Below are 21531 nucleotides of genomic sequence, written 5' to 3'. Positions count from 1 at the left end.
GTTGGTTACAGATCTTCATCTGTAACCAAAGCCATCTAGTGCTATTATGCCTTTGGACCATTATAATATCCCCTTGTACCTTTTTACTAACTAATATGGCTACTCCCCTGATGGCCGCGCTTGCAGAGGCAAAAAATTCATGTTGAACGAAGGCAGGGGTTATTATTATTATTATTATTATTATTATTATATTGGCTTGAAAGGACTTAAACCAAGCCATCATTGATTGGTGCTTCCATCTGAATTAAAGCCATTTATATTATAAGAAAGTATAAGAAATAATCTTTAATGGTCCAGCAGTCATTTAAGTATAGGCATAATAAAAAATAAAAAATAAAGATTATCTCAATCCCTTGCATTTCTATCAAAAATCCGCTACGTTTAGTTTTTTCACCCCCATGCCCCATTAACCTAACCACCCTCGCCCCACCCTACCCTTCGGGAATCAGTTCTCCCCACACCTGTGGATTCTCCCCCGTCTAGGGCTCCCCGAGGTGTATCTCCCCCCAAGTGACCCTGACACCCTCCTACCTACCCCTTGTGGCCCCATCCTCCTTCCTGCATTGGAGTGCTGTGACATGGCACCCAAGGTGGTGAGCCAGTAGCTGGTGGTCCAAGAAAACATAAAAAAGAAAGAAACAGAAGAGACAGCAAAAAGGGGAGAAGCAGATGTAAGATCACCTAATTTCTTGCTTCAACTCGTACTTTTACAAAACGTATAATTAATGTAACCCCCCTACCGCCTGAATGTTGCAGAGAATGGAGGAGCTCCTGTATGAAATAGCTCCTGATTGAAATATATGAACTCTCGCCTTATAGAGAACCTTCAACTTCGATTGTTGAACTGTACCTGCAGGAGCCTCAACTTGTTGGAAACAGTTAATCATGCCTTTAAATTCCTTTCTGCGTTTGGCAGAGAGGCAAGACATATCTGAGAACATTTTAAACAAAAAATTGACATTTGTCTGATACCCTTTATCATGGATTACACAGGCTAGAATGTTTTCCTTTATTCTAGAGTCTGTGAAGTTCACAATAATTGTTCTCGGATATTTGGCGTTTGGGTATTGAACTGCCGGAACTAGGTGTGCATGTAAGATTGTAAGATCCGTTGTCTGAGCAGTGGCTTCAGGGCAATAATACTTGGTTACCAAGACTGTGAAAATGTTGTCCATTGCTTGCCCCTTCTTGTAGGCTTCTGGGATCCCTGTAATGCATAAGTTGCATCTTCGAGCACGATTTTCCGCATCATCTAGCTCAGTTTGTAGCTTATTTGCCTGATCTGCTTGTCGGGCGGTGTCTTCAAGATCAGATATACATTGTTCAACTTCCGAGACTCGAGATGTAAGCTGCTGCACATGAGATTGTATTGAGGTCAGTTGGGATTCCGTCCTTTTTTGAGCTTCTTCTTGTGAGAGTTTCATATTTTGTAACTCTGTTAAAATCTGGAGAAGAAGGGTTTGTGTATAATCTTCTGTAGCAGATGCGCTCCTTGAGTCTAATGGCGTTGAGACTGAATGCTGGGAAATTGGGTCCTGGGATAAGGTCTTGTCTTATGTTGCAATTGCGGCTTCCATTGCCATGGTATATAGAGAAGCGTTCAAGAGCCTAGGACTCCCCACATCCTGAATCCCGAGGTGTGCATTGGATTTCGATAAGATAAAACTTTTTTAAATAGTCTGTGTCTGAGCCTTCACATTTGGTCCTAGAGAGAGCGGGTAAGGAACATACTGTTTATCCGCTGGGAGACCCTCTGTTGTTGATACTACAGGTGTTGTCACTGAAGGTTTACCATTGCATTGAAGAGAAGCTGAGTTAGCTGTTCTAAGGGGAGGCTTATTGATATTATTCGGATCTCCAGACGACTTTGTTTTTAATGGGGGCCACATTGCTAATTGATCTTCATATCCCTGGAGGGCATTAATACTTTGCTGAATATCAAGCTTATGTTGGATACCCGCACCTCCTAGGCCTGGTAGACCTGCGGGCGTATTGGATGAGTCTTTTCGTAAGCTTCCGCTGAACAGCCTGAACTCAACATCTTTAAGAGGTGGGAGGATAGGAATCTTGCTCTTACGAATTGTTTTGTGGCCCTTGCAGAGTTTGACATCAAAAGAGGTTTCACAGTAGAATCTCGAGAAATTCTTTTCATATTAGTTATCCCTTACGTCTTATTCCTGTTTCCTTATAATACAGATATAAAACTGTTTAAGAGGGAGGCGCAAGCCTCACCTAATCCAATTAGGCCACTTCCATGCCCTATCCCATGTGTGGCTATCTCTGACGGAGAGCCTCAATGCCTCTTCTTTGCTTAGTCTATATAGCCCCCACAAAGGTGATATTTGAAGCCTTAATGAGTGATGTTGAAGATTTAATATGTAAATTAGACAGTCTTTTAATAAAGAAATTACAACCTTGAATAAGGTATAATCCCAGCCCCTGTTCCTAATCTCTGTTTTTCTGTAATTCTGCTTGTGCTACTAATAGATCTCACACTAGTTCCTTACACCCAATTGTTCCTTTCTTCACCTCTTAAAGGGCTGCAGCATCGATCAGAAAAGGGTCCAGGAGCTGCCTCATGTTCTTTCTCTGAAATCATTCAAGCATAAAGCATTCCCGGTCTCCACCATCCTTCTGCAATGTTGTAAATGTGGCCCCTTAGCGTGTCTCCTCCCAGGGCATCCGAGCTGCTGCCTCAGCCCCCCATATACAGTGCTGACTTCCACCGCAAGGGAGAAGTCTCATCAGGGGAGGTGAAACAGGAGTCGCGAGGGTCGAGCCCTTACGAATATCATATTGTAGGCATCCTGATCTCCAAAAAGCCCAAAAAATGCTTAAGGGTTGCTCGGGGATCACAAGCCACAGCCGTCTCCTCCTCTCCCAACCCCACTAACCCGCCAGCCGCTTAGCCACGCCAACCTTCTTTCACGGAGCATGACAGGAGCTCACGTGACCCTTCTAATCACTCTCTTGTGAGCAGGACTCTTGACACAAAACTTGAGAAGGTAAAACTTCTGCGGGACTAATCTGGGACTGTATCTGACCAACGCTCCCTAGCGGTCAGCTTGAATTTTTAAATTTGACCTAGTCTGGCTCGCCAAGATAGCCGTGGTTGGTGCTGTGTGCTTTTATGTGGTATTTTACACTTTATTCTTTAAAAATGTTATAACCCAGGTTATACATTTTAGATTTTTTTTAGTTTTGGTCTTCTTTTATATATCAAACTTTGATGGATTTTTCAAATTTGGCATGAGATCTTTTTGTGTGGTGTTTTCACAGTTTCACTGTTCGAAGCGTTGCACAAATACTTTACTCATTTCTGCTAAGTTAAGCCTGCCTGCTATGAGTCAACCTACCAGGCAGTTGAGTACAGGTTAATTTGGTGTTTGCTTGTGCCTTATTCTTAGAAAGATTGTGGTTGAGCTTGACCAGGGCTCACACTCCCATCAATCAGTAACCCAATTTCTCACAGTCTATAATTTTGTGTGAAATTTAGGCAATACAATGTCATTTTTATGAACATTAAATGCATCTTCTTAGAAAAGGACTTCAAAGTACTTCTTCTTTGCACCATGTTTTAAATTATTAAAATAGTCCTAAATAGTAACATTCTTTCTTTTCTCCTTTGTCAAAACTTAGTTTATGATGATTAATAAGAGTTGGTTTACTATGATGTATTTAACAGCCATTGGTACCCTCTACTCGAAATTTACCAGTATTGACATCTTTTGTCACATTGTTTCTATATGTGTAGAACTGAGGAACTTCTTAGAGGCTTAGTTTTTTTAACAGTAGACTTTTCTTTGGGTAGTATGTGCCCAACAAATTTAGTTCAAATTACCTTTGTTTGTGGGATAAAAAAGGATAAGGTATTGAATTTCGGGTTGGCTTTTCAGAACTCTTCAACGTGATGATGACTGTATTTCTTAATCTGATTTCTTATCTAGTTTGCTGTTCATTTATTTATTTATTTATTTATTTGCACACTTGTACCGCGCTAGGAAGCGACTCCCTGAGGAGTATCTCCGCGCCTTTGGCAGCATCTGAGAGCAAAAAGGCCCTGTCTTATATTTTTAATTGCCCAACCAGAACTAGTAATTAAACAGGAAAGTTTTTAATTTTTTCCTAAAGGGAAAATGTTCCTTACATGATCTGATTTCATAAGGAAGTTCATTCCAAAGCTTCGGGCCTGCTACTGATAAAGCCCTTCCCCCTTGGCTTGTCTTCCAGAACCTGGGGACACATAACAATTCACGATCTCCAGATCTCAGAGATCTTGAGGGGATATATAGAATGAATTTTTTTGTTAAGTAATCAGGACCTTTACCAGTGAGGCACTTGTGGATGATGCAGCACGTTTTAAACAACACCCTCTGTTTCACTGTGAGCCTTTGAAGTTTATTTAGTAGTGGTTTTGAGGGAGTACGGGCCGGGGCATTGAGAACAAGGCGAGCAGCCGTGTTCTGCACAACTTGTAATCTGGCAATGATCCCCTCATTAGCGGCTAGCAACAAACCATTACAGTAATCCAGTCTACTCAACACGAGCGACTGAACTAGTGTTTTCCTGGTGGTATCAGGTAACAGGGGGAATACCCTTCGGAGAAGCCCAATAACATGGAAACAGGAGCTTGCCACTTGATTAGAATGATGTTTAAGGGCGAGCTCCTGATCCAATTTAACTCCTAGATCTTTCACTACCACTTTGGGCTCAGGGACTGGGCCTAGGTCTTGAGGCCACCAGTCAGGAGTCCACAGGCGTTTGGCTTCCCCAAAGAGCATCACCTCAGTCTTAGAGACGTTACACTGAAGGAAGTTTGCTGCCATCCAATGTGCCACTTCTTTCATCCCTCGGGCAAAGGAGATACGTACTTCAGGAGTCATGGTTTTAAACGGAAAGAGGAGTTGAGTATCGTCTGCATACGATACGGGAATAAACCCGTGGGATCTCATGATGTTAGCTAGGGGTGCCACGTAGATGTTAAATAACGGGCTCAAGCAGGAACCCTGTGGCACCCCCTTTGAGATCTCCACCTCCTCTGACTGGTAAGGACCCAGTATGACTCTTTGAGTACGTTCGGTGAAAAAACTCCTTAACCAGGCCAGCGCCTTGCCTCCCAGACCGATGTCAACTAGTCTGGAGGTCATGATCTCATGTGACACAGTGTCAAACGCCGCTGACAGATCTAAAAGCACCAGGATAACGGAGTAACCTTTATCCTGTAGCATATGAAGATCGTCAGCGACGGACAGCAAGGCGGTCTCAGTGCTGTGCCTTGGCCTAAACCCCGATTGGGAGGGATCTAGTCCCCCCGTATTTTCGATGTATTTGGATAAGTGCCGATTTACAAACTTCTCAGAGAGCTTCCCTAAGAAAGGGAGGAGAGAAATGGGTCTCAAGTTTGTCAGGTCGGTCCAAGGAATGGAGTTGTTCTTCCGTAAAGGCCTCACCAGAGCGTGCTTCCAATCAAGGGGGACTACCCCTGTACTCAAGGATAGATTGACGACCTGCCGAATTCCAACACCCAGATCGTCACTCAAAAGTGACATGACCCGTGCATTGTCATCTGACTACAAAAGTGTGTGTCAAATTTGTTTCTAATACTTGTTAAACATCATTGCTGCAGACTAGTTTATTTTCTGACCTCATTATGGGTTGTGGTAGTATTGTATTGTATTTTAGCCAATATTTGTCTTCTTTTGAAAATGAAGTTGTTGGTTTGATGTAATTCCTTAATGGCCAATCATCTAACAATATTTGCATGTCTGCCATTGTGTTCCTTATTCTTGTATGTCAGTCTATGTGCAAGATGGTTAGGGTTTGGTTTGTTGTGCAGTTTCATTTTTCGGCCAGAAAATATGCTAAGAAAGTAGGTGTTAAAATAATTTAGCTTTGAAAGGTGTTGAACTAACATGTATTGATGAAAGAGGTTTGAAATGAAATCAGTGAATCCCTCTACTTTCTTCTGTCAGTAAATGTGGCCACCCCCACTTTATGGTTGTCCACTGTGGTGGCAATGATAGAGTATACTTAACTGGAGTTAAAATGGGAATTAAATGAGACATTGTCCATCTTAATGACTGTTAACAAACCCACATTTTGTGTTCTCAAATATATGTCAGAGACAAAAGTGGAAGTGATCTTCTATAAATGCTGCTAACTTTTAAAAGGCTCGAAGACGTGTGAACAAGGCAGTGTCAGCATTCCTTTACAACCATAAAAATCTTTCATTGTCATCTAACTATAAAATATGGCAATGAAGCACTTTAGTGTCCTCATGGTGTACATTGTTCTATATATGGAAACCATATTTTCATTTCAAACAAAAAAACATGGCTTGACAAACATATATAAATGTGTTCATAAAAAAAGGGCTCTTATAATATGTATAATTTTACTTTGTCATACATAAATTTCCTTTGAATACAATAAGTGCCACAGAACTCTCCAGATAATTTCAAGGCAGTACCACTGTACATCATAAATTCTTTAAAAAAGATATAAAAATACTTTTCCCTAAATTAAAAAACTTTGCTAAACTGCCTAATTTCTTCATAAACATTAAAAAAATAATAAGCTATATTTTTCCTTAAAACAAAGAACAAAGACAAAGTGTGGTTTAAACAATATATCTGCCTTTTTATTTTGTAAAGGCTTTCATTAACCAATAATATTGTGTTTTGTCATCGATATGAACCGTGGTATACTGTGGACCCATATATCACTAAAATGTTGTCTCTTTATATTTAAAAACAACTGCACCAATTCTGATCACATAACAGAAAGGACCTTTCCACACCATAATCTATATTCCTACCAAATGCCATGAAAATCTGTTTCACCATTTTGCCATTATGACTGTTTAAAAAGTCATTGCAAATTGCATTGATCGAAAAACTTGTTTTGGGAACCTCTATTTTTCTTTCCACCCCTTTAACTAATCACCACAGGTGTTTGCATCATCAGCCAATGTAGAAACAAAATTGATCTGGAACATTTTGTGGAGACATCAAATGGTGACAAAGTTATTAGTAGGCAAAAAACTGAGGAATTCCGATCTCTCGTAATACTAACTATAACTACAGAGTGTCTGCATATATCTGCATATACATATACTTACCTGCATTATAAATGAATCCATGGTAAAGGCTCTGTTTTAAAGGCATTGCGTGGTAAAAGCAATGTGGTAAGTTTCCCCCCAATCACACAGCTTAGGTTGGAATGTTGAAGACCCACCCTCTTTATGGAACACTCCTGAAAGAATTCCCCACATGCTTAAAAACCCAACCCAGACCAGTATGCTACAGAAACAAAATTCTCATATGGAGAGCCTCTTTAGGATAAATCACAGCCATAGAAAAAACGTGAGGTAAAGTAAATGTTAATCCTACATTATACAAATGTTCAGTAACATATAAACTTGAATGCATTCTATTGCATCCATGCACTCTCTGATCCCAGATCCCAAAACACATCTTATTAATCCATGCACCAATGCTAGAGATTCTATATACAATTAAAGATCAATTTTGTCAAGCAACCTCAAAGGAATGACCTCAGTGACCATGCCTTCTACATATCACATCCAGGTTGTGCTCAGGAATTGCCAGTCTGACGTCTCTATTGTAAATCCTACCATCATCTGAGCCTTTGACCATGATGCTACTGATCTCACAAAAATCTGGTTTCCTGCATCCTTCAAACCAGCATCTTACCACTCTGGTATAGTATGTTCAACCTCAATATTACGAAAACTCTGGTTGAGGAATTATTTCTATTGTAAGGAGTCCCTCAAAGGCAAATTTATTAATCCAATAAACGCCTCCAAATTCCAATTTCTCACTATAGAGATTTCAAATATGACACTTAAACCACTGAGATTGAATATCTGAGAGAATCCATCAGCCGGCAAAATATATTTATTGATCGGTTCTTTGACTACAGCACTATTCGGCTCAACTCGTCTTGTGATCACATTTTTGTGGGTAATGTCTACAGCCACTGTGAAAATGCAAATACACCAGCAAATCCCTTCTAAGTCCCTTCCTATTCCTTGAATAGTAACCAATTGTCTGAATTCCACCTACTCTACCCGCAGCTTGACCTGCTTTCTTTAAATAAACATCACATGCAGTCTCTAACCCTTTCAGATCGAATTGCTCAGGTCACTTATTTATTTATTTTAAAAGCATAACCCGATTGCACTCTCCCTGTGCCAGTGAATGCAAACATGGGCATGCATAAATGTGCAATGACAACTTATGCCATGTCTCTGTGCAATCTCTCCCTTTCCCTTCCCGTTAAAATCTGTATGCTGCTGGTGCCAAGCACTTCAGAAGCTTGGGGATTAGAAAAGAGGGCACAAACATATGAGGCAGGGAAAAGTAGCACTTAATTTGTAAATCAAAGGGTCCGGGTGCCGGAAGCTCCTTCTCTGAAGCCTGCGGCTGGTGCAATTAAACATCGGCCTCTTTAATCCACTACCAGGCACTCCCTATTCCTTTATCTGACTCCTGCAAGTACATGATTTCTCCCTTTGTGAAGGTTTTTCCGTCTTTGTTGTCCTGCATCTTTTCGATTTGTGTTTTTTTTCCTCCTTTGCTCTCTGGGAACATCTAATGTGGAACAAATAGGTGTCGGCCCCCAAAACTAATTGTTGGTGGCCCCCACCGCCAACCACCGGCTCAAATCAAGCACTGCTAAAAAGGGCAGGTTGGACAGAAACATGGCACATACGGTCGGTGTGCATTTGTGCATGAATATTTTTGCATGCGGTAGCACATAAAAACTAGATATTTTGAGTTTGCCAATGCATGTTTTTTAATTCGTTTTGTTCTTCTGTTCTCGCTGTCTGCTTACATGGCCATGCTGGCCGGCTGCCATCTGCTTTCGTTACTGCATTACTTTCTTCATATCTATAATCTATACAATTAATTCACACCGTTCCAAAGCATGTCCTATTTCTTCAACTCTCGACACACTGTCACAGTGAGGAGAATGTTCCACGAAGTTAATGAAGGCAAAAAGAGTGTGCTTCTCCCTCTCTCTCACTATGAAAAGTGCAGTTCGTTTACTCTAGAGATGCATATCAAACAAGAAAAACAATGTAAAATGCTTGAGGGTACGGTAATATTTTAGATGGTTGATGGAACTGCTAATTTTGTAATTAGAGATGAGAGTAAAATGAGGGCATTTGACAGCTACCCTCAACGTTTAGTGTTAGAACAGCTTTCTCGTTAGAATGATTCATCTTGAGACACGCTGCTCTTTAGTTACAGTCCTGTGGCATTTATATATTGTACTCCCCTTTGAGTGTGTTGATTTTGCAGTTTGGATTTCAACTCTCACTTACAGGCTTCGGTTTGTATTATTCTTAATAAGGCGCTTTACTTATATTGACACACAATTCAAGCTTTTTCTCAAAGCTAAGATTCCTTAATTCCCACAATAACCCTAATAAAATTGAGTATTTAGAACAAGATTGCAATATAGGAGTGTATAAAGTAGAAGTTGTAGTGGTGAACATTTGAAATGTTCACTTTCACATCCTTTTACACTGTTAGTAAGTGTGTTGTTTGTTATATTTCAGATTTTGCATATGACATTAGTTAGGGGGGTTAATAAGCTTTCTTGAGATTTAAACTTATGAAAGCACAGCAGTTCCAGTTTGTAAACCTAAAATATCAAGGTCAAACATGAAAAAATTGCTCATTAGTTGGGATGAACTGTGGTCCACTGCAAGTTATAAAGTCACTATCTTGTTAGGGCCGGTTAAAGGTTTCAGTAATTTATATTGAGCTCAACCCATGGTAGCTATTGCACACAGCAGACAGGTTTGTGTAAGGCATTTAGAAGTACCAAATCAGTTACAAAAAAGGCAAAAAAAACACAATAAAAATCCCACTCAAATTTAGAAAAATGGACAGAAATATAATAAGCTAAATTACACCAAAATGACAAATATCCATTAAGGCGAACTAGAGACATACATTTTTAAAGGTTTAAGTAAAATTAGTGCCAAATCAGCAATAGTTTTCAAAGTCTTATGCAGCCCTGGACAAAGAGCCTACTTGAGGCCAATCTGAATGGAGCCCTGGTCAGATACAGCAAGTAGATTGAATCTGCTTGGGCCTGGAAGTAGGGAAGTTCAAAAAAGTACCAATCGGAAAAGGGACTTTGTCATTTTTCTGAAAAGAAGCTCTTCTCCATGTAGGAAAGACATGAAATTCAATCAGGCATGGCCAATCAGATTGTTTTCATGGTCGCTCCCCTCAAACCTCAGGAGAAAAAGCTATGAAAAAGTTCCCAAGAATCTTTGGTTGCCCAAACTACCACAGGAATGCAAATCCAAGGCCCCCAGCATATTGGGGGGGGGGGGGGGGGGAGGGAGCCTTTAGAGACTTTCAGGGTGTCAGGTCAAGGGAAACAGGAAAGTCCACAACAGGTCCAATTGCCCCTGGTCAGGAGGGATTCTTCACAGGAATGTCCTCTTGAGCTTTTTTATGTTCCTAGAACCACCCGGGGATCAGGCTTATGATCCTTTGAGATCTTTCTATCCTCGGATTTCAGATGAAAGGGGGTCCATCCTCCTCTAGTCCTTCTCTCAGGTCACAGACACTATATGCATGCGTTCAGTCCACCTGGTACCCTTTTGAATGTCCAGAACTATTCTGAGGAAGGCTGGGTGTACGGTTCCACGAGCCGGTGGGCAAGGGACCCCTTAAGACGCTTGCTAGTTTCTCCGTGACCAATGGAGTAAAGGGTTCCAGGCCTACCCACATTTGCTGTAGTTCCTGTTTGTTTACTGCAAACTGGTCCATAATGCAATGCGTCTGGGCAAATCAAAGATGGCAAAGGTCTTCGTTAACACTAAACTTGGGTTCTGAGGCTGGGAGTGTGAGTGGGGAGCGTCCTATGGTAATGCCAGGGTCCTTCTACATCCAACATACAAATCCAGTTTGAAGCAAGCACTGTACCCTCAACAAAACTAGAGACAGAAGTCCGGTAGTACAAAAGCACAGGTGTTCACCAACCTGTTTGTTCCCTTTGAAGGGCACGCAGCTTTTACATTTGCTTCGGCAGATCTGTCATGCAGGAGTTTCCACTGGTGCATCAACAGGAGTGGCACAGTCCCCACCCTGCATATTCTATTGATCTCAAAAGAATCATCTATGTCCATTCAGGTCAGCCTAATGTGGGTGGGCTCCTGGGACAAATTTCACACCTCTTTCATGCCTCTTCCAGGGCTGAGCACAGGCTGGGAGCAACTGAAGAGTTCATGCAAATTAGCATCCAGGAACTTCAGGCATGGAAAATGTAGGTTCTAAAAGTTATGTTTCCTTAATATTTATTAAAATGCTGACCACCATTAAATTGGATTTTAATTATGTATGGGCAGAATGTAAATAACTCTTGAGTAATCAGAATATTTCAATATTCTTCATTACTCGTTGATGGAGAATTACCTATAACAACACGATTACGCTTGCTTCTGTAAATAAGAGAAATATGGGCTACAAAAATCCTACCACAAGAGCACATAGGAGCGCGAGTGGTTGTTCACACTGCTGTTTATGTTCTGTTGCATTTAGCACTATTTCTTAGTGCAAAATGTAGCCTCACATCCATTTTGGAAGAAAAAAGAGCTAATTACAGAATTACTCTTCTCACATAATTTCTCATAATCTCATAGAATTGTTGGGTAATTCTGCATGATTACACTGCACCCCTAATTTGAATAACTATTGAAAATAGTGGTTTAATGATTTTTCTAACTGATCTCATTTCTGAGATGCAGTACTAGTATTTTAATCTGTACTCAGTGAAAATAGTTTTTAGGATCTTGTCACTGTAGGGACATGGTAACGATACATTTTTACATGCTGCATGTTTATACCATGCATCATACATGCTGCCTACAAGGCCTACATAAGGGTGACTTGTTAATATTTAATAGGTAGGGGTCTACCTATCAAAAGGGTTTATTTTTGATAGGTTGCAGTTTAGGTTTGATAAGGAAGCAGTAAGACTACAATCAACTCATCATGTCTGCAAAGAGGACCTACTTCAAAGACCGCCTCGACAACAACGCACACAACAGCAAGGAGTTCTTTAACATCGTAAAGGAACTCTCCAACCCCAGCTCCAACACCAACGGCATCCCGCCGTCACAAGACCTGTGCGACTCCCTTGCCACCTTCTTCCACCGCAAGAACGCTGACATCCAGGACAGATTCAAAGCCCAGACAGCCCCAACAGACATCGACCCTCCAGACACCCTCACACCATCGACCACGACCTCCTGCCAGCCTGGGCCTATGTGAACATAGATGACACCATCAAGACCATGAGCACAATCCACTCTGGCTCCCTGTCAGACCCACTCCCACACCACATCTTCAACAAAGCCAGCAGCTCCATTGCACCCCACCTGCGCAACATCATCAATCTCTCCTTCAAAACCGAGACCTTCCCAGAGAACTGGAAACACGCTGAGATCAACGCCATACTAAAAAAACTCAAGGCGGACCCGAGAGACCTCAAGAACTTCATGCTCTGCTTCCGTTCCCAGCCCAGGTCATCTAGAAGATCGTCAACAGACAGCTAACCCGATACCTCGAAGAAAACAGCATCCTGGACCCATCCCAGTCAGGGTTCCACAGCAACCACAGCACCGAGACTGCCCTCATCGCCACCACCGACGACATCAGGACCCTGCTGGACAACAGTGAGACCGCGGCCCTCATCCTCCAGGACCTCTCCGCCGCCTTCGACTCTATCTGCCACCGCACACTATGCACATGCCTCCACAACGCAGGGATCAGAGACAAGGCCCTGGAATGAACCACCTCCTTCCTCTCCGGCAGAACCCAGAGTGTCCGCCTCCCCCATTCCGATCCCAAGCCTCCAAGATCATCTGCGGCGTACCCCAGGGATCATCCCTCAGCCCGACACTGTTTAACATCTGCATGGCCCCGCCCGCACAAGTCACTCGACAGCACCACCTCAACATAATCTCCTATGCCGACGACACTCAACTGATCCTCTCCCTCACTAAGGACCCCCTCACCGCCAAATGCAACCTCCACGAAGGAATGAAGGCCGTCGCCGACTGGATGAAGATCAGCCGACTGAAGCTGAACACGGACAAGATGGAGGTCCTTATCCTCGGCTCCAACCCTACAGCCTGGGACGACTCCTGGTGGCCTACGGCACTGGGAGCAGCCCCGGCACCCACCGACCATGCACACAACCTGGGAGTCATCCTCGACTCAACACTCTCCATGACCAAGCAAGTCAACGCAGTCTCCTCCTCCTGCTTCAACACCCTCTGCATGCTCCCCAAGAACTACAGGTGGATCCCGACTGATGCAATAAGAACAGTCACACAGGCCCTCGTCAGTAGCAGACTAGACCATGGAAACGCACTCTACGCAGGAGCCCCGGCCAAGCACATCAAATGACTGCAAAGCATTCAAAACACCTCTGCACGCCTGATCCTCGACGTACCATGCCACAGCCACATCACCCCCCACCTCAGAAACCTGCACTGGCTCCCCGTCAACAAGAGGATTTCCTTCAAGCTCCGCATCCACGCACACAAGGCACTCCACAAGACCGGCCTAGCCTACCTCAACAGATGACTCTTCTTCTACATCCCCAACCGTTAGCTCTGTTCTGCCGACCTCGCCCTCGCCACTGTCCCTCGCATCCGAAGAGCAACCACCGGCGGCAGATCCTTCTCCCACCTCGCCGCCAAGACCTGGAACACCCTCCCACTGAGCCTACGACACACCCAAGACCTGCTGACCTTCAGGAGGCTACTCAAGACCTGGCTGTTCGACTAGTAGCCCCCCTTTTTTCTCCCAGCGCCTTGAGACCCTCATGGGTAAGTAGTGCGCTCTACAAATTCATGATTGATTAATTGAATCATAGGCCTGAAGCTATGTTTTTCCTTGTCACAATAGTGGATGGCATAATAAGTGCTGTAGTCCACAGGTGATATTTGACTTTTCATGCCTTGAGTGTAGTCCTGCACCATAGACTATGGCCTAATTCAAAAGTTAACCTTGCTGTAGATTAGCCAATTTTTGTATGTTTTAGGGTCAGAGTACTTACACTGGCCACTGGACAGCAGTGCTCCATTGCGCAGAGTCAAAAACGAGCAATTAAATTCAGCAAAAATAAGAGTGTGTGACCATGCAAAAAGGGTCATTTTCTTATACTTTACAACACTTTCCTCTTCTCAGCAGTTTGAATCAATCAAATTATCGAACAATTAAAAATTCTTAGAAAACCCATGATGGAGACTTTCATACCAAAAGCTGTTTTTAATTCTTCTGCATTAAGGTGCCCTTTGCAGATGAGGATTGGTCATACAAAAATAGTTTCTTTCTACTGTTTACAGTAGTGAAGATCGTATGCCTGGATAAAAGTGACATGTTTTTTCCCAGCAAATGACTCCTAATTTTCACAAAAAGTACATGTGCCATGGAAATATGCTATGTTAAAACGTCAGCCGAGGTACTTGCTGAACTTATTTTCTTTAGACTTCTTAAAGCAACACAGAGAAGGTTGCTTGTTCAGCACATCTTCCTATAGGACATATCCAATTTCAGTGTTCTAGTAAGATGTTCCATGTTCAAACCAGTCTCCGGTTGGCAACAAACAATGGAAAAAGTATAAGGCAGACATAAGAAAAAACACAAAGTACATAGAATACCATTAATTATTGTTGCAATTGTGATCTGTCATTCAGTATGCCCGAATTTCTTGCTTTGTGGATCACCCGGCTTTCGACTTTTTACTGTGGGTGAGTCTCAAGGTATGTGTCTCACCCGCGGTAATTACATGACAAATGGACTGCGTGTGTTTACCCCAGGGTTTGCCTTTTAAGATAAGGCTGTTGCAATGCAGCAAGAGCAGGGGGTACTTGGTTGGTTACACCTGAACATGTGTACTGCGCAGTAACTGTGCACAGGTAGCCTTGTGCAGTGGGAGACTCTGCAGGATTAGACATTGACTTGGGGTAGGCCTTATAATGTTAGTGTGCACTTATAGGGAAAGCCAGTGTGATGTACTGTTTTTCCTGTGGTGACACTTTATTACACACAAAGAGAGAAAACTGCTTTAGATTACAGTTTCACTTTCTTTTGGCCTACAGAGACCAGTAGCACATCGAATGAATTAGGGTGTAACCTGTGGGGGAAAAATAATTCCTCAAATTGTAAAAAGATATCTGTACAATTTATGGGACATCCAGAATTGTCATATTTCTCTGGCTCATGTTAGGATTAGAGCCCATGCCTTTCATCACCAAGCTGTGCCAAGTTAATTACATTTGTCTTCACCAACAGGAACAAAGGCCACCCCACAAAATGGGAGAAATGAACACTGCTTCACCCAGATCCTGTGGAAGAAAGGGGTGGGGGTTGAGGGATCTGTATCAATCAATCAGCTGTCACACTGTACCAGGGATGGGCCTGCTCATGCCCACTGAACAAAGGAGGGAGTCCAGACCTTTGGAGCAAACACAGGAAGAGGCTCCTCTTTGAAAATCTAGTGAGAAAGGCCCTGGTAGTGATGTCAGTGAGAGGCGGAGAAGAGGCCCCCACAGGATATGTAACTAGTGACTCCTGGATTATGCCATTTTGAACTGTGCCAACATGCTATGAAGGAGGGTTGGGACAGAGGTGGAGAGGTGACATGGCACCTAGAATTGTCCAGAGGTGCCTAGCTTCTGAAATCTTTCTCTCTCTTTACAAACTCTTGCACAAATGGAGACTTTCTTTTCCCTAGTGATTTCCCTTTGCTACACTGCTGGACCCTGGGGCTGACTTGGACAACTGGACTGAAGAACCCCTGATGCCCACCAAGGACTAAGAACTCTGTCCAATTGACACCAGGATCAGTGGGTCTCTCCAAGGGACCTTGAGGCGTGCATGCTTGAACCTTCTGAGGACCAGTTGGAGGAAAGACCTGGACTTCTGAGCCCAAGACAGTGACCAGGAGGAAGGCTGGTAAAGGAAGCCAGGAGAATCAGGTTTCAGAAGATTACACTGCTTTGGAGGTGAGGAGGTATGCTGCAACTGAACCCTGTTATGTACCCCAATATAAGCCTAGGTAGCTACATGACCTTTACCTACATTTGTCCTCCCTTGCTCTGCATAACAGGTCTAGCACTGACCTTTTACCCAGTTGTGTGCGGAATAAATGTCAATCGGTTTCCTTGAAACAAACCTCATTTATTATACATGAGGATTCTTAGAAAAGTTCCTGCACATGACATACGTAACAGCATGCACATACTCTGTGTAAAAGTCATGGTCATCTAAATCCTAGGACAAAAAAAAACTACTTTGCTTAATCGCAGGTATTGTTCTAGGGTCATTTGCATAATCATATTCAAAACATATCGATTATGTAAGGAACCCTGAGGCTATCTTCATGGTATAAAAGATCCATACCAACACTAGATAGGCAGAAGAAAAGCTTCCAAGCTGACACTAGACGCTGAGCATGCAGCTCCAGCATGCAGCTGTCTGACATCCCTTGTGGGGTGTCCAACTCGAGACCAAGACGCAGTCCTTCGTTCTCTCCCATCAGGTAATGGAGTTAGCTCTTTCCTAGAGGATGCATGGCTTTGCACCCAAATACATGGCAGGTACATTAGGTAGGATTTGCATCTTAGGAGTATGCTTGCTTACTGTCATATATCCATATGCCCGCATATATTCACTGTTTAGCACCATGGTAGAAATCTACCTTTTATCTACTCTGTTGGTGCGTGCAATCTTATACATCTGTTTCTGTCTAATGATCCTCGCAGCAAACATGTTTTATACTATAATGACGCTGGTTTAATAAATGCTTATTGAAAACGCCCCCATCATTTATTCGGTGTAAGTGAGCACGTTTGACTGAGTGAAAAGTGCTGTACTGTTTCCACAATCCCTGAAGGATGGGGGGTTGTCATGTTCGATAGTTGCCAGAAAAGAAACTATTCACTCCTTGGTATGGTTTGGGGCTTATGGTGACACTGTGAGCTAGCTGGTCTAAAGGCTAACGTATTCTTTTGGGGTTTCTGGAATCAGTCGGGACACCAATCCCTTAGTTTATGTTGTCTAAACGCACAGATCCTATGTAATATATTTGCTAGAGCTTGCCACCAGCAGTAAAATGAGCCCATGGTCATCATAATTAGCCCAACATGGCCCACATTATGGCATCTTACAATATGCCAACCTTTGACCTTTTCTTACTGATGAAGCATGTGGGGTTTGTCTGCCGTTCCTTACCTTGCCCCTCGGGTGGACCAGGGCCCTGGAGTCGGCACAGTATTTATTATTATTTTTTTTCACTGGGACCCCACCTTTGGCCCTCAAAAGAAAAAGAGAATGGGAAAGCACCGTTGCATCTCCTTGATTGTAGCGTCCTTGCACCCACATGTCTAGGGTCGGGGGCGCCCACCACTGAAGGATACACCCTACCCACAGGAGCAGTAAAGGGAGAGAATATTTGCCTGCTCCTGTGGCCACACACAGTGGCATAGGGGCAAGCAGGGCAGCAAGGGGTGAGCTCCCACAGATGCTCCCAAATGTGAGGGGACCTGGGGTGCCTGATTGGGGCTGAGCACTCCCTTGAAAAGTGACAAAAACACAAAAAGAAAGCTTTGTGGCTCTCCGGGCACAGTGGGAGAGCCACTGTAAAAATACTCTCTCCTCCTGGCTGGAGCACACCATAATGCCCTGTGGGGTTTCCTAAATTGCATATTTTTATCTCCTTGTGGTGGTCCCAGGAGGATTGGGGAATCACCAACAAATCTGGAGAGTGCTGTGGGGGGCTGTATTAGTTATAGCTACCCCCAGAAGTAATGTTTGGGAAACTGACCCTAAGTTGCAGGGGTCTAGGAATCCATCAACCTTTAGGATTACCCATGTAATTTTCAAAAGTATTCCACAGGCTGGAGAGTTTGCTCTACAGCTGGGAGTGTAGCACCATCTAGAGATTGACTATATGGCCGCATTTATTATGGACGGAAGCTGTTTAAAGAAATACATGTACTGAACCGCCCTCTCGAGGCTAAGCCTATGGTTGCATTTAATGTAATCCAAATGTTTTATAGTTACATTTTTGTGGGTAAAAAGTTCACAAAAAGCCCACAGGCATGTTTGGTACTTTTTAAAATGCTTTATTGAAATATTATTACTGACAGTGATTGTCCATAAAAGTGCATAAGCTTTATTGATATTAATAAGTGCAGTTGCACCTTATGATTGCATTTATTTACAAAATTATGTCTTTTACATGTGGTTTGTTGATCTCGAACCTTTTACCAAACCAGTAGGCTTACATTATGTGTTGTGTGACCCCTTTAGTCAAATGTGATCATGCAATGTCATCTCTGGTATTCCCATCTGTCAATGTACATATTTGTAAATTACTGTGTATTTAGTAGAGTGTTGCAATGAATGTACTTCTCTTTCTTCTAAAGCAAAGTACTGACTAGACAATCATTTACTGACTGTTGTTGTTGTGTGTCAGTGAACGGTGATTACTAGCCCAGACAACCTCCCATGAGTAGGCCTTGGGCTACTCTGCTTATCTATCCTGAGAGAGCAAGCGCTACAATGGGGTGCTTGGTTCCCAGTTAGGAGAACTGTGGCTCTTTTACTTGTGCAGTAACACAAGTAATAACCCAATTTACTACAATCAGGATTTCCTTAAGATTACATTTATGTTATAACAATGTTTTGGTCCTACTAGGCAGTAAGATTGGGACCACTAGTCTACAGTGAGCGGCAATTCTATGAGATATAAAGGTAGTATGAGTGCTTACAAGTTGAAGGTCCAGATATAATAAGCTTTTTTGTGTTTGCAAAAAGTCCATTTCATAAAAGCAGGCTGTTTGAGACTGGAAAATATTTTTTTCTTATGTATAAAACCCAAATTGCAATTTGATGGCATGTTACTGAATTGCAATGAGGCTTTACGATCAAATACTGAATCGGACAGTGTCACATATCTATAATGCGGACACAGTTTGAAAGTAGGAAACATGAGGACGAAAACCTCCCCTTGTTGATATGTAACTAAGAAAAAAATATATATATATATATATTCACTGAAAAAACCATAGGTTTCACACTCGTTATAGTTAGGAATTAGCATTTAAAAAACCTTTGAAATTCACTGAAAAAACCATAGGTTTCACACCAGTTATAGTTAGCTGAACATTTTACTCATACAAAACCTTTGAAATTCCAACATTATAGTTAGTTGGACTCACTAAAACTCACGCGCCCGCAATCCACTGCTGATGATTCACATATTACATCATTCATGACATGGTCAGTGACATCACTGATGACATTTCAAATGACATCACTGATGACATCACTGATGACATCATCCATGTGATAATATAATGCACCTCCTCACACTCTATTCTAACCTTTAATACATCCAGTGTTGAATACAGACTACCATTCCTGAAACCATTAACACACCAATACCATTTACTACATACACACTCACTGATTCCTAAGTCTACATACACATCCACTCATTCACCCATACAATCACTCATATATACAGACACTCATCAATACAACACTGTCATATGCACTCATACACCTACACAGACACTCACACAGTGCCACTCATGCATGGAGTTACTCACAAACCTGGTCAGTTATGCAAAGAATCAATCACACTCTCATTTCCTCATCTATACAGTTATACACACATAACCTTACTTATTGAAACATATACTAAGACATACAATCAATCAGTTGAGCTCTTTTACAAACACTGATACAAGTACACATTGATCCATACAGCCACTTACACAATCACAGGCTCCCATGAATAGTCATTGATATATGCCAACTCTGACATGCACTGTGTTTGACATATGTACTTACTTGGACATGTAGCACTGAGATATCCATTCACTCTTCAACACAGCCATGCACACAGTCAACCGCACAGACAACTGTTTCCATATGCACTCTTGTACCCACATACCTGGTGAATCAACTGCTCACACATCTATACAGAGAGACACACACCTCCCAGCCACCCACACACACACTCAGACTCATATACAAATACTTTGGCAACCAATCAATAACCCATATAGCCACTCATATAGCTATTGATCAACACATGCAGCAGCTTGCACAACAACAGACATACTGATGCACACATTCAGACAGTTTAGTCACTAACCCATGCATTCAGTAAGACACATTTAATCACTCACTCATACAGTCAGACACACACCTACTAAATTCTTTATCCAGACACTCATATATACACTCATTCTTCAATATGTTAAACATATTTTAACTTTACAGAAACACACATACACTGGATGATGTAATCAGTGATGTCATCAGTGATGTCATTTGAAATGTCATCAGTGATGTCATCAGTGATGTCATTTGAGATGTCATCAGTGATGTCATCAGTGATGTCACTGACCATGTCAATAATGATGTAATATGTGACATCATCAGCAGTGGATTGCGGGCGCGCGAGTTATAGTGAGTCCAACTAACTATAACGTGGGAATTTCCATGGTTTTGTATGAGTAAAATGTTCAGCTAACTATAACTATTCGCTCCTTGGTATGGTTTGGGGGCTTATGGTGACACTGTGAGCTAGCTGGTCTAAAGGCTAACGTATTCTTTGGGGGTTTCTGGAATCAGTCGGGACACCAATCCCTTAGTTTATGTTGTCTAAACGCACAGATCCTATGTAATATATTTGCTAGAGCTTGCCACCAGCAGTAAAATGAGCCCATGATCATCAAAATCGGCTCAACATGGCCCACATTATGGCATCTTAAAATATGCCAACCTTTGACCTTTTCTTACTGATGAAGCATGTGGGGTTTGTCTGCCGTTCCTTACCTTGCCCCTCGGGTGGGCCAGGGCCCTGGAGTCGGCACAGTATTTTTTTATTTTTTTTTTCACTGGGACCCCATCTTTGGCCCTCAAAAGAAAAAGAGAATGGGAAAGCACCGTTGCATCTCCTTAATTGTGGCGTCCTTGCACCCACATGTCTAGGGTCGCGGGCGCCCACCACTGAAGGATACACCCTACCCACAGGAGCGGTCAGGGAGAGAATCTTTGCCTGCTCCCGTGGTCACACACAGTGGCATAGGGGCAAGCAGGGCAGCAAGGGGTGAGCTCCCACAGATGCTCCTAAATGTGAGGAGACCTGGGTGCCTGATTGGGACTGAGCACTCCCTTGAAAAGTGACAAAAACACAAAAAGAAAGCTTTGTGGCTCTCCGGGCACAGTTGGTGAGCCACTGTAAAAATACTCTCTCCTCCTGGCTGGAGCACCCCATAATGCCCTGTGGGGTTTCCTAAATTGCATATTTTTATCTCCTTGTGGTGGTCCCAGGAGGATTGGGGAATCACCAACAAATCTGGATAGTGCTGTGGGGGGCTGTATGAGTTATAGCTACCCCCAGAAGTAATGTTTGGGAAACTGACCCTAAGTTGCAGGGGTCAAGGAA

At 42.6% G+C, this 21531-nt stretch overlaps 1 protein-coding gene across 1 annotated transcript in view; it reads right to left on the bottom strand.

The window, feature by feature from the left end:
• The window catches only part of KCNT2 (potassium sodium-activated channel subfamily T member 2), a 1660679-nt gene that overhangs the window by 1510941 nt on the left and 128207 nt on the right, over window positions 1–21531 (bottom strand). Inside the window, exon 5 of the mRNA XM_078650345.1 lies at window positions 13465–13483. Coding sequence (XP_078506471.1) covers window positions 13465–13483 — 19 coding nt within the window. The remainder of the gene's footprint in view (window positions 1–13464; window positions 13484–21531) is intronic.

This window comes from Lissotriton helveticus, chromosome 1_1 (genome assembly GCF_964261635.1).
Source record: "Lissotriton helveticus chromosome 1_1, aLisHel1.1, whole genome shotgun sequence".
Lineage (NCBI taxonomy): Eukaryota > Metazoa > Chordata > Amphibia > Caudata > Salamandridae > Lissotriton > Lissotriton helveticus.
This window is presented reverse-complemented; position numbering and strand designations above follow the sequence as displayed.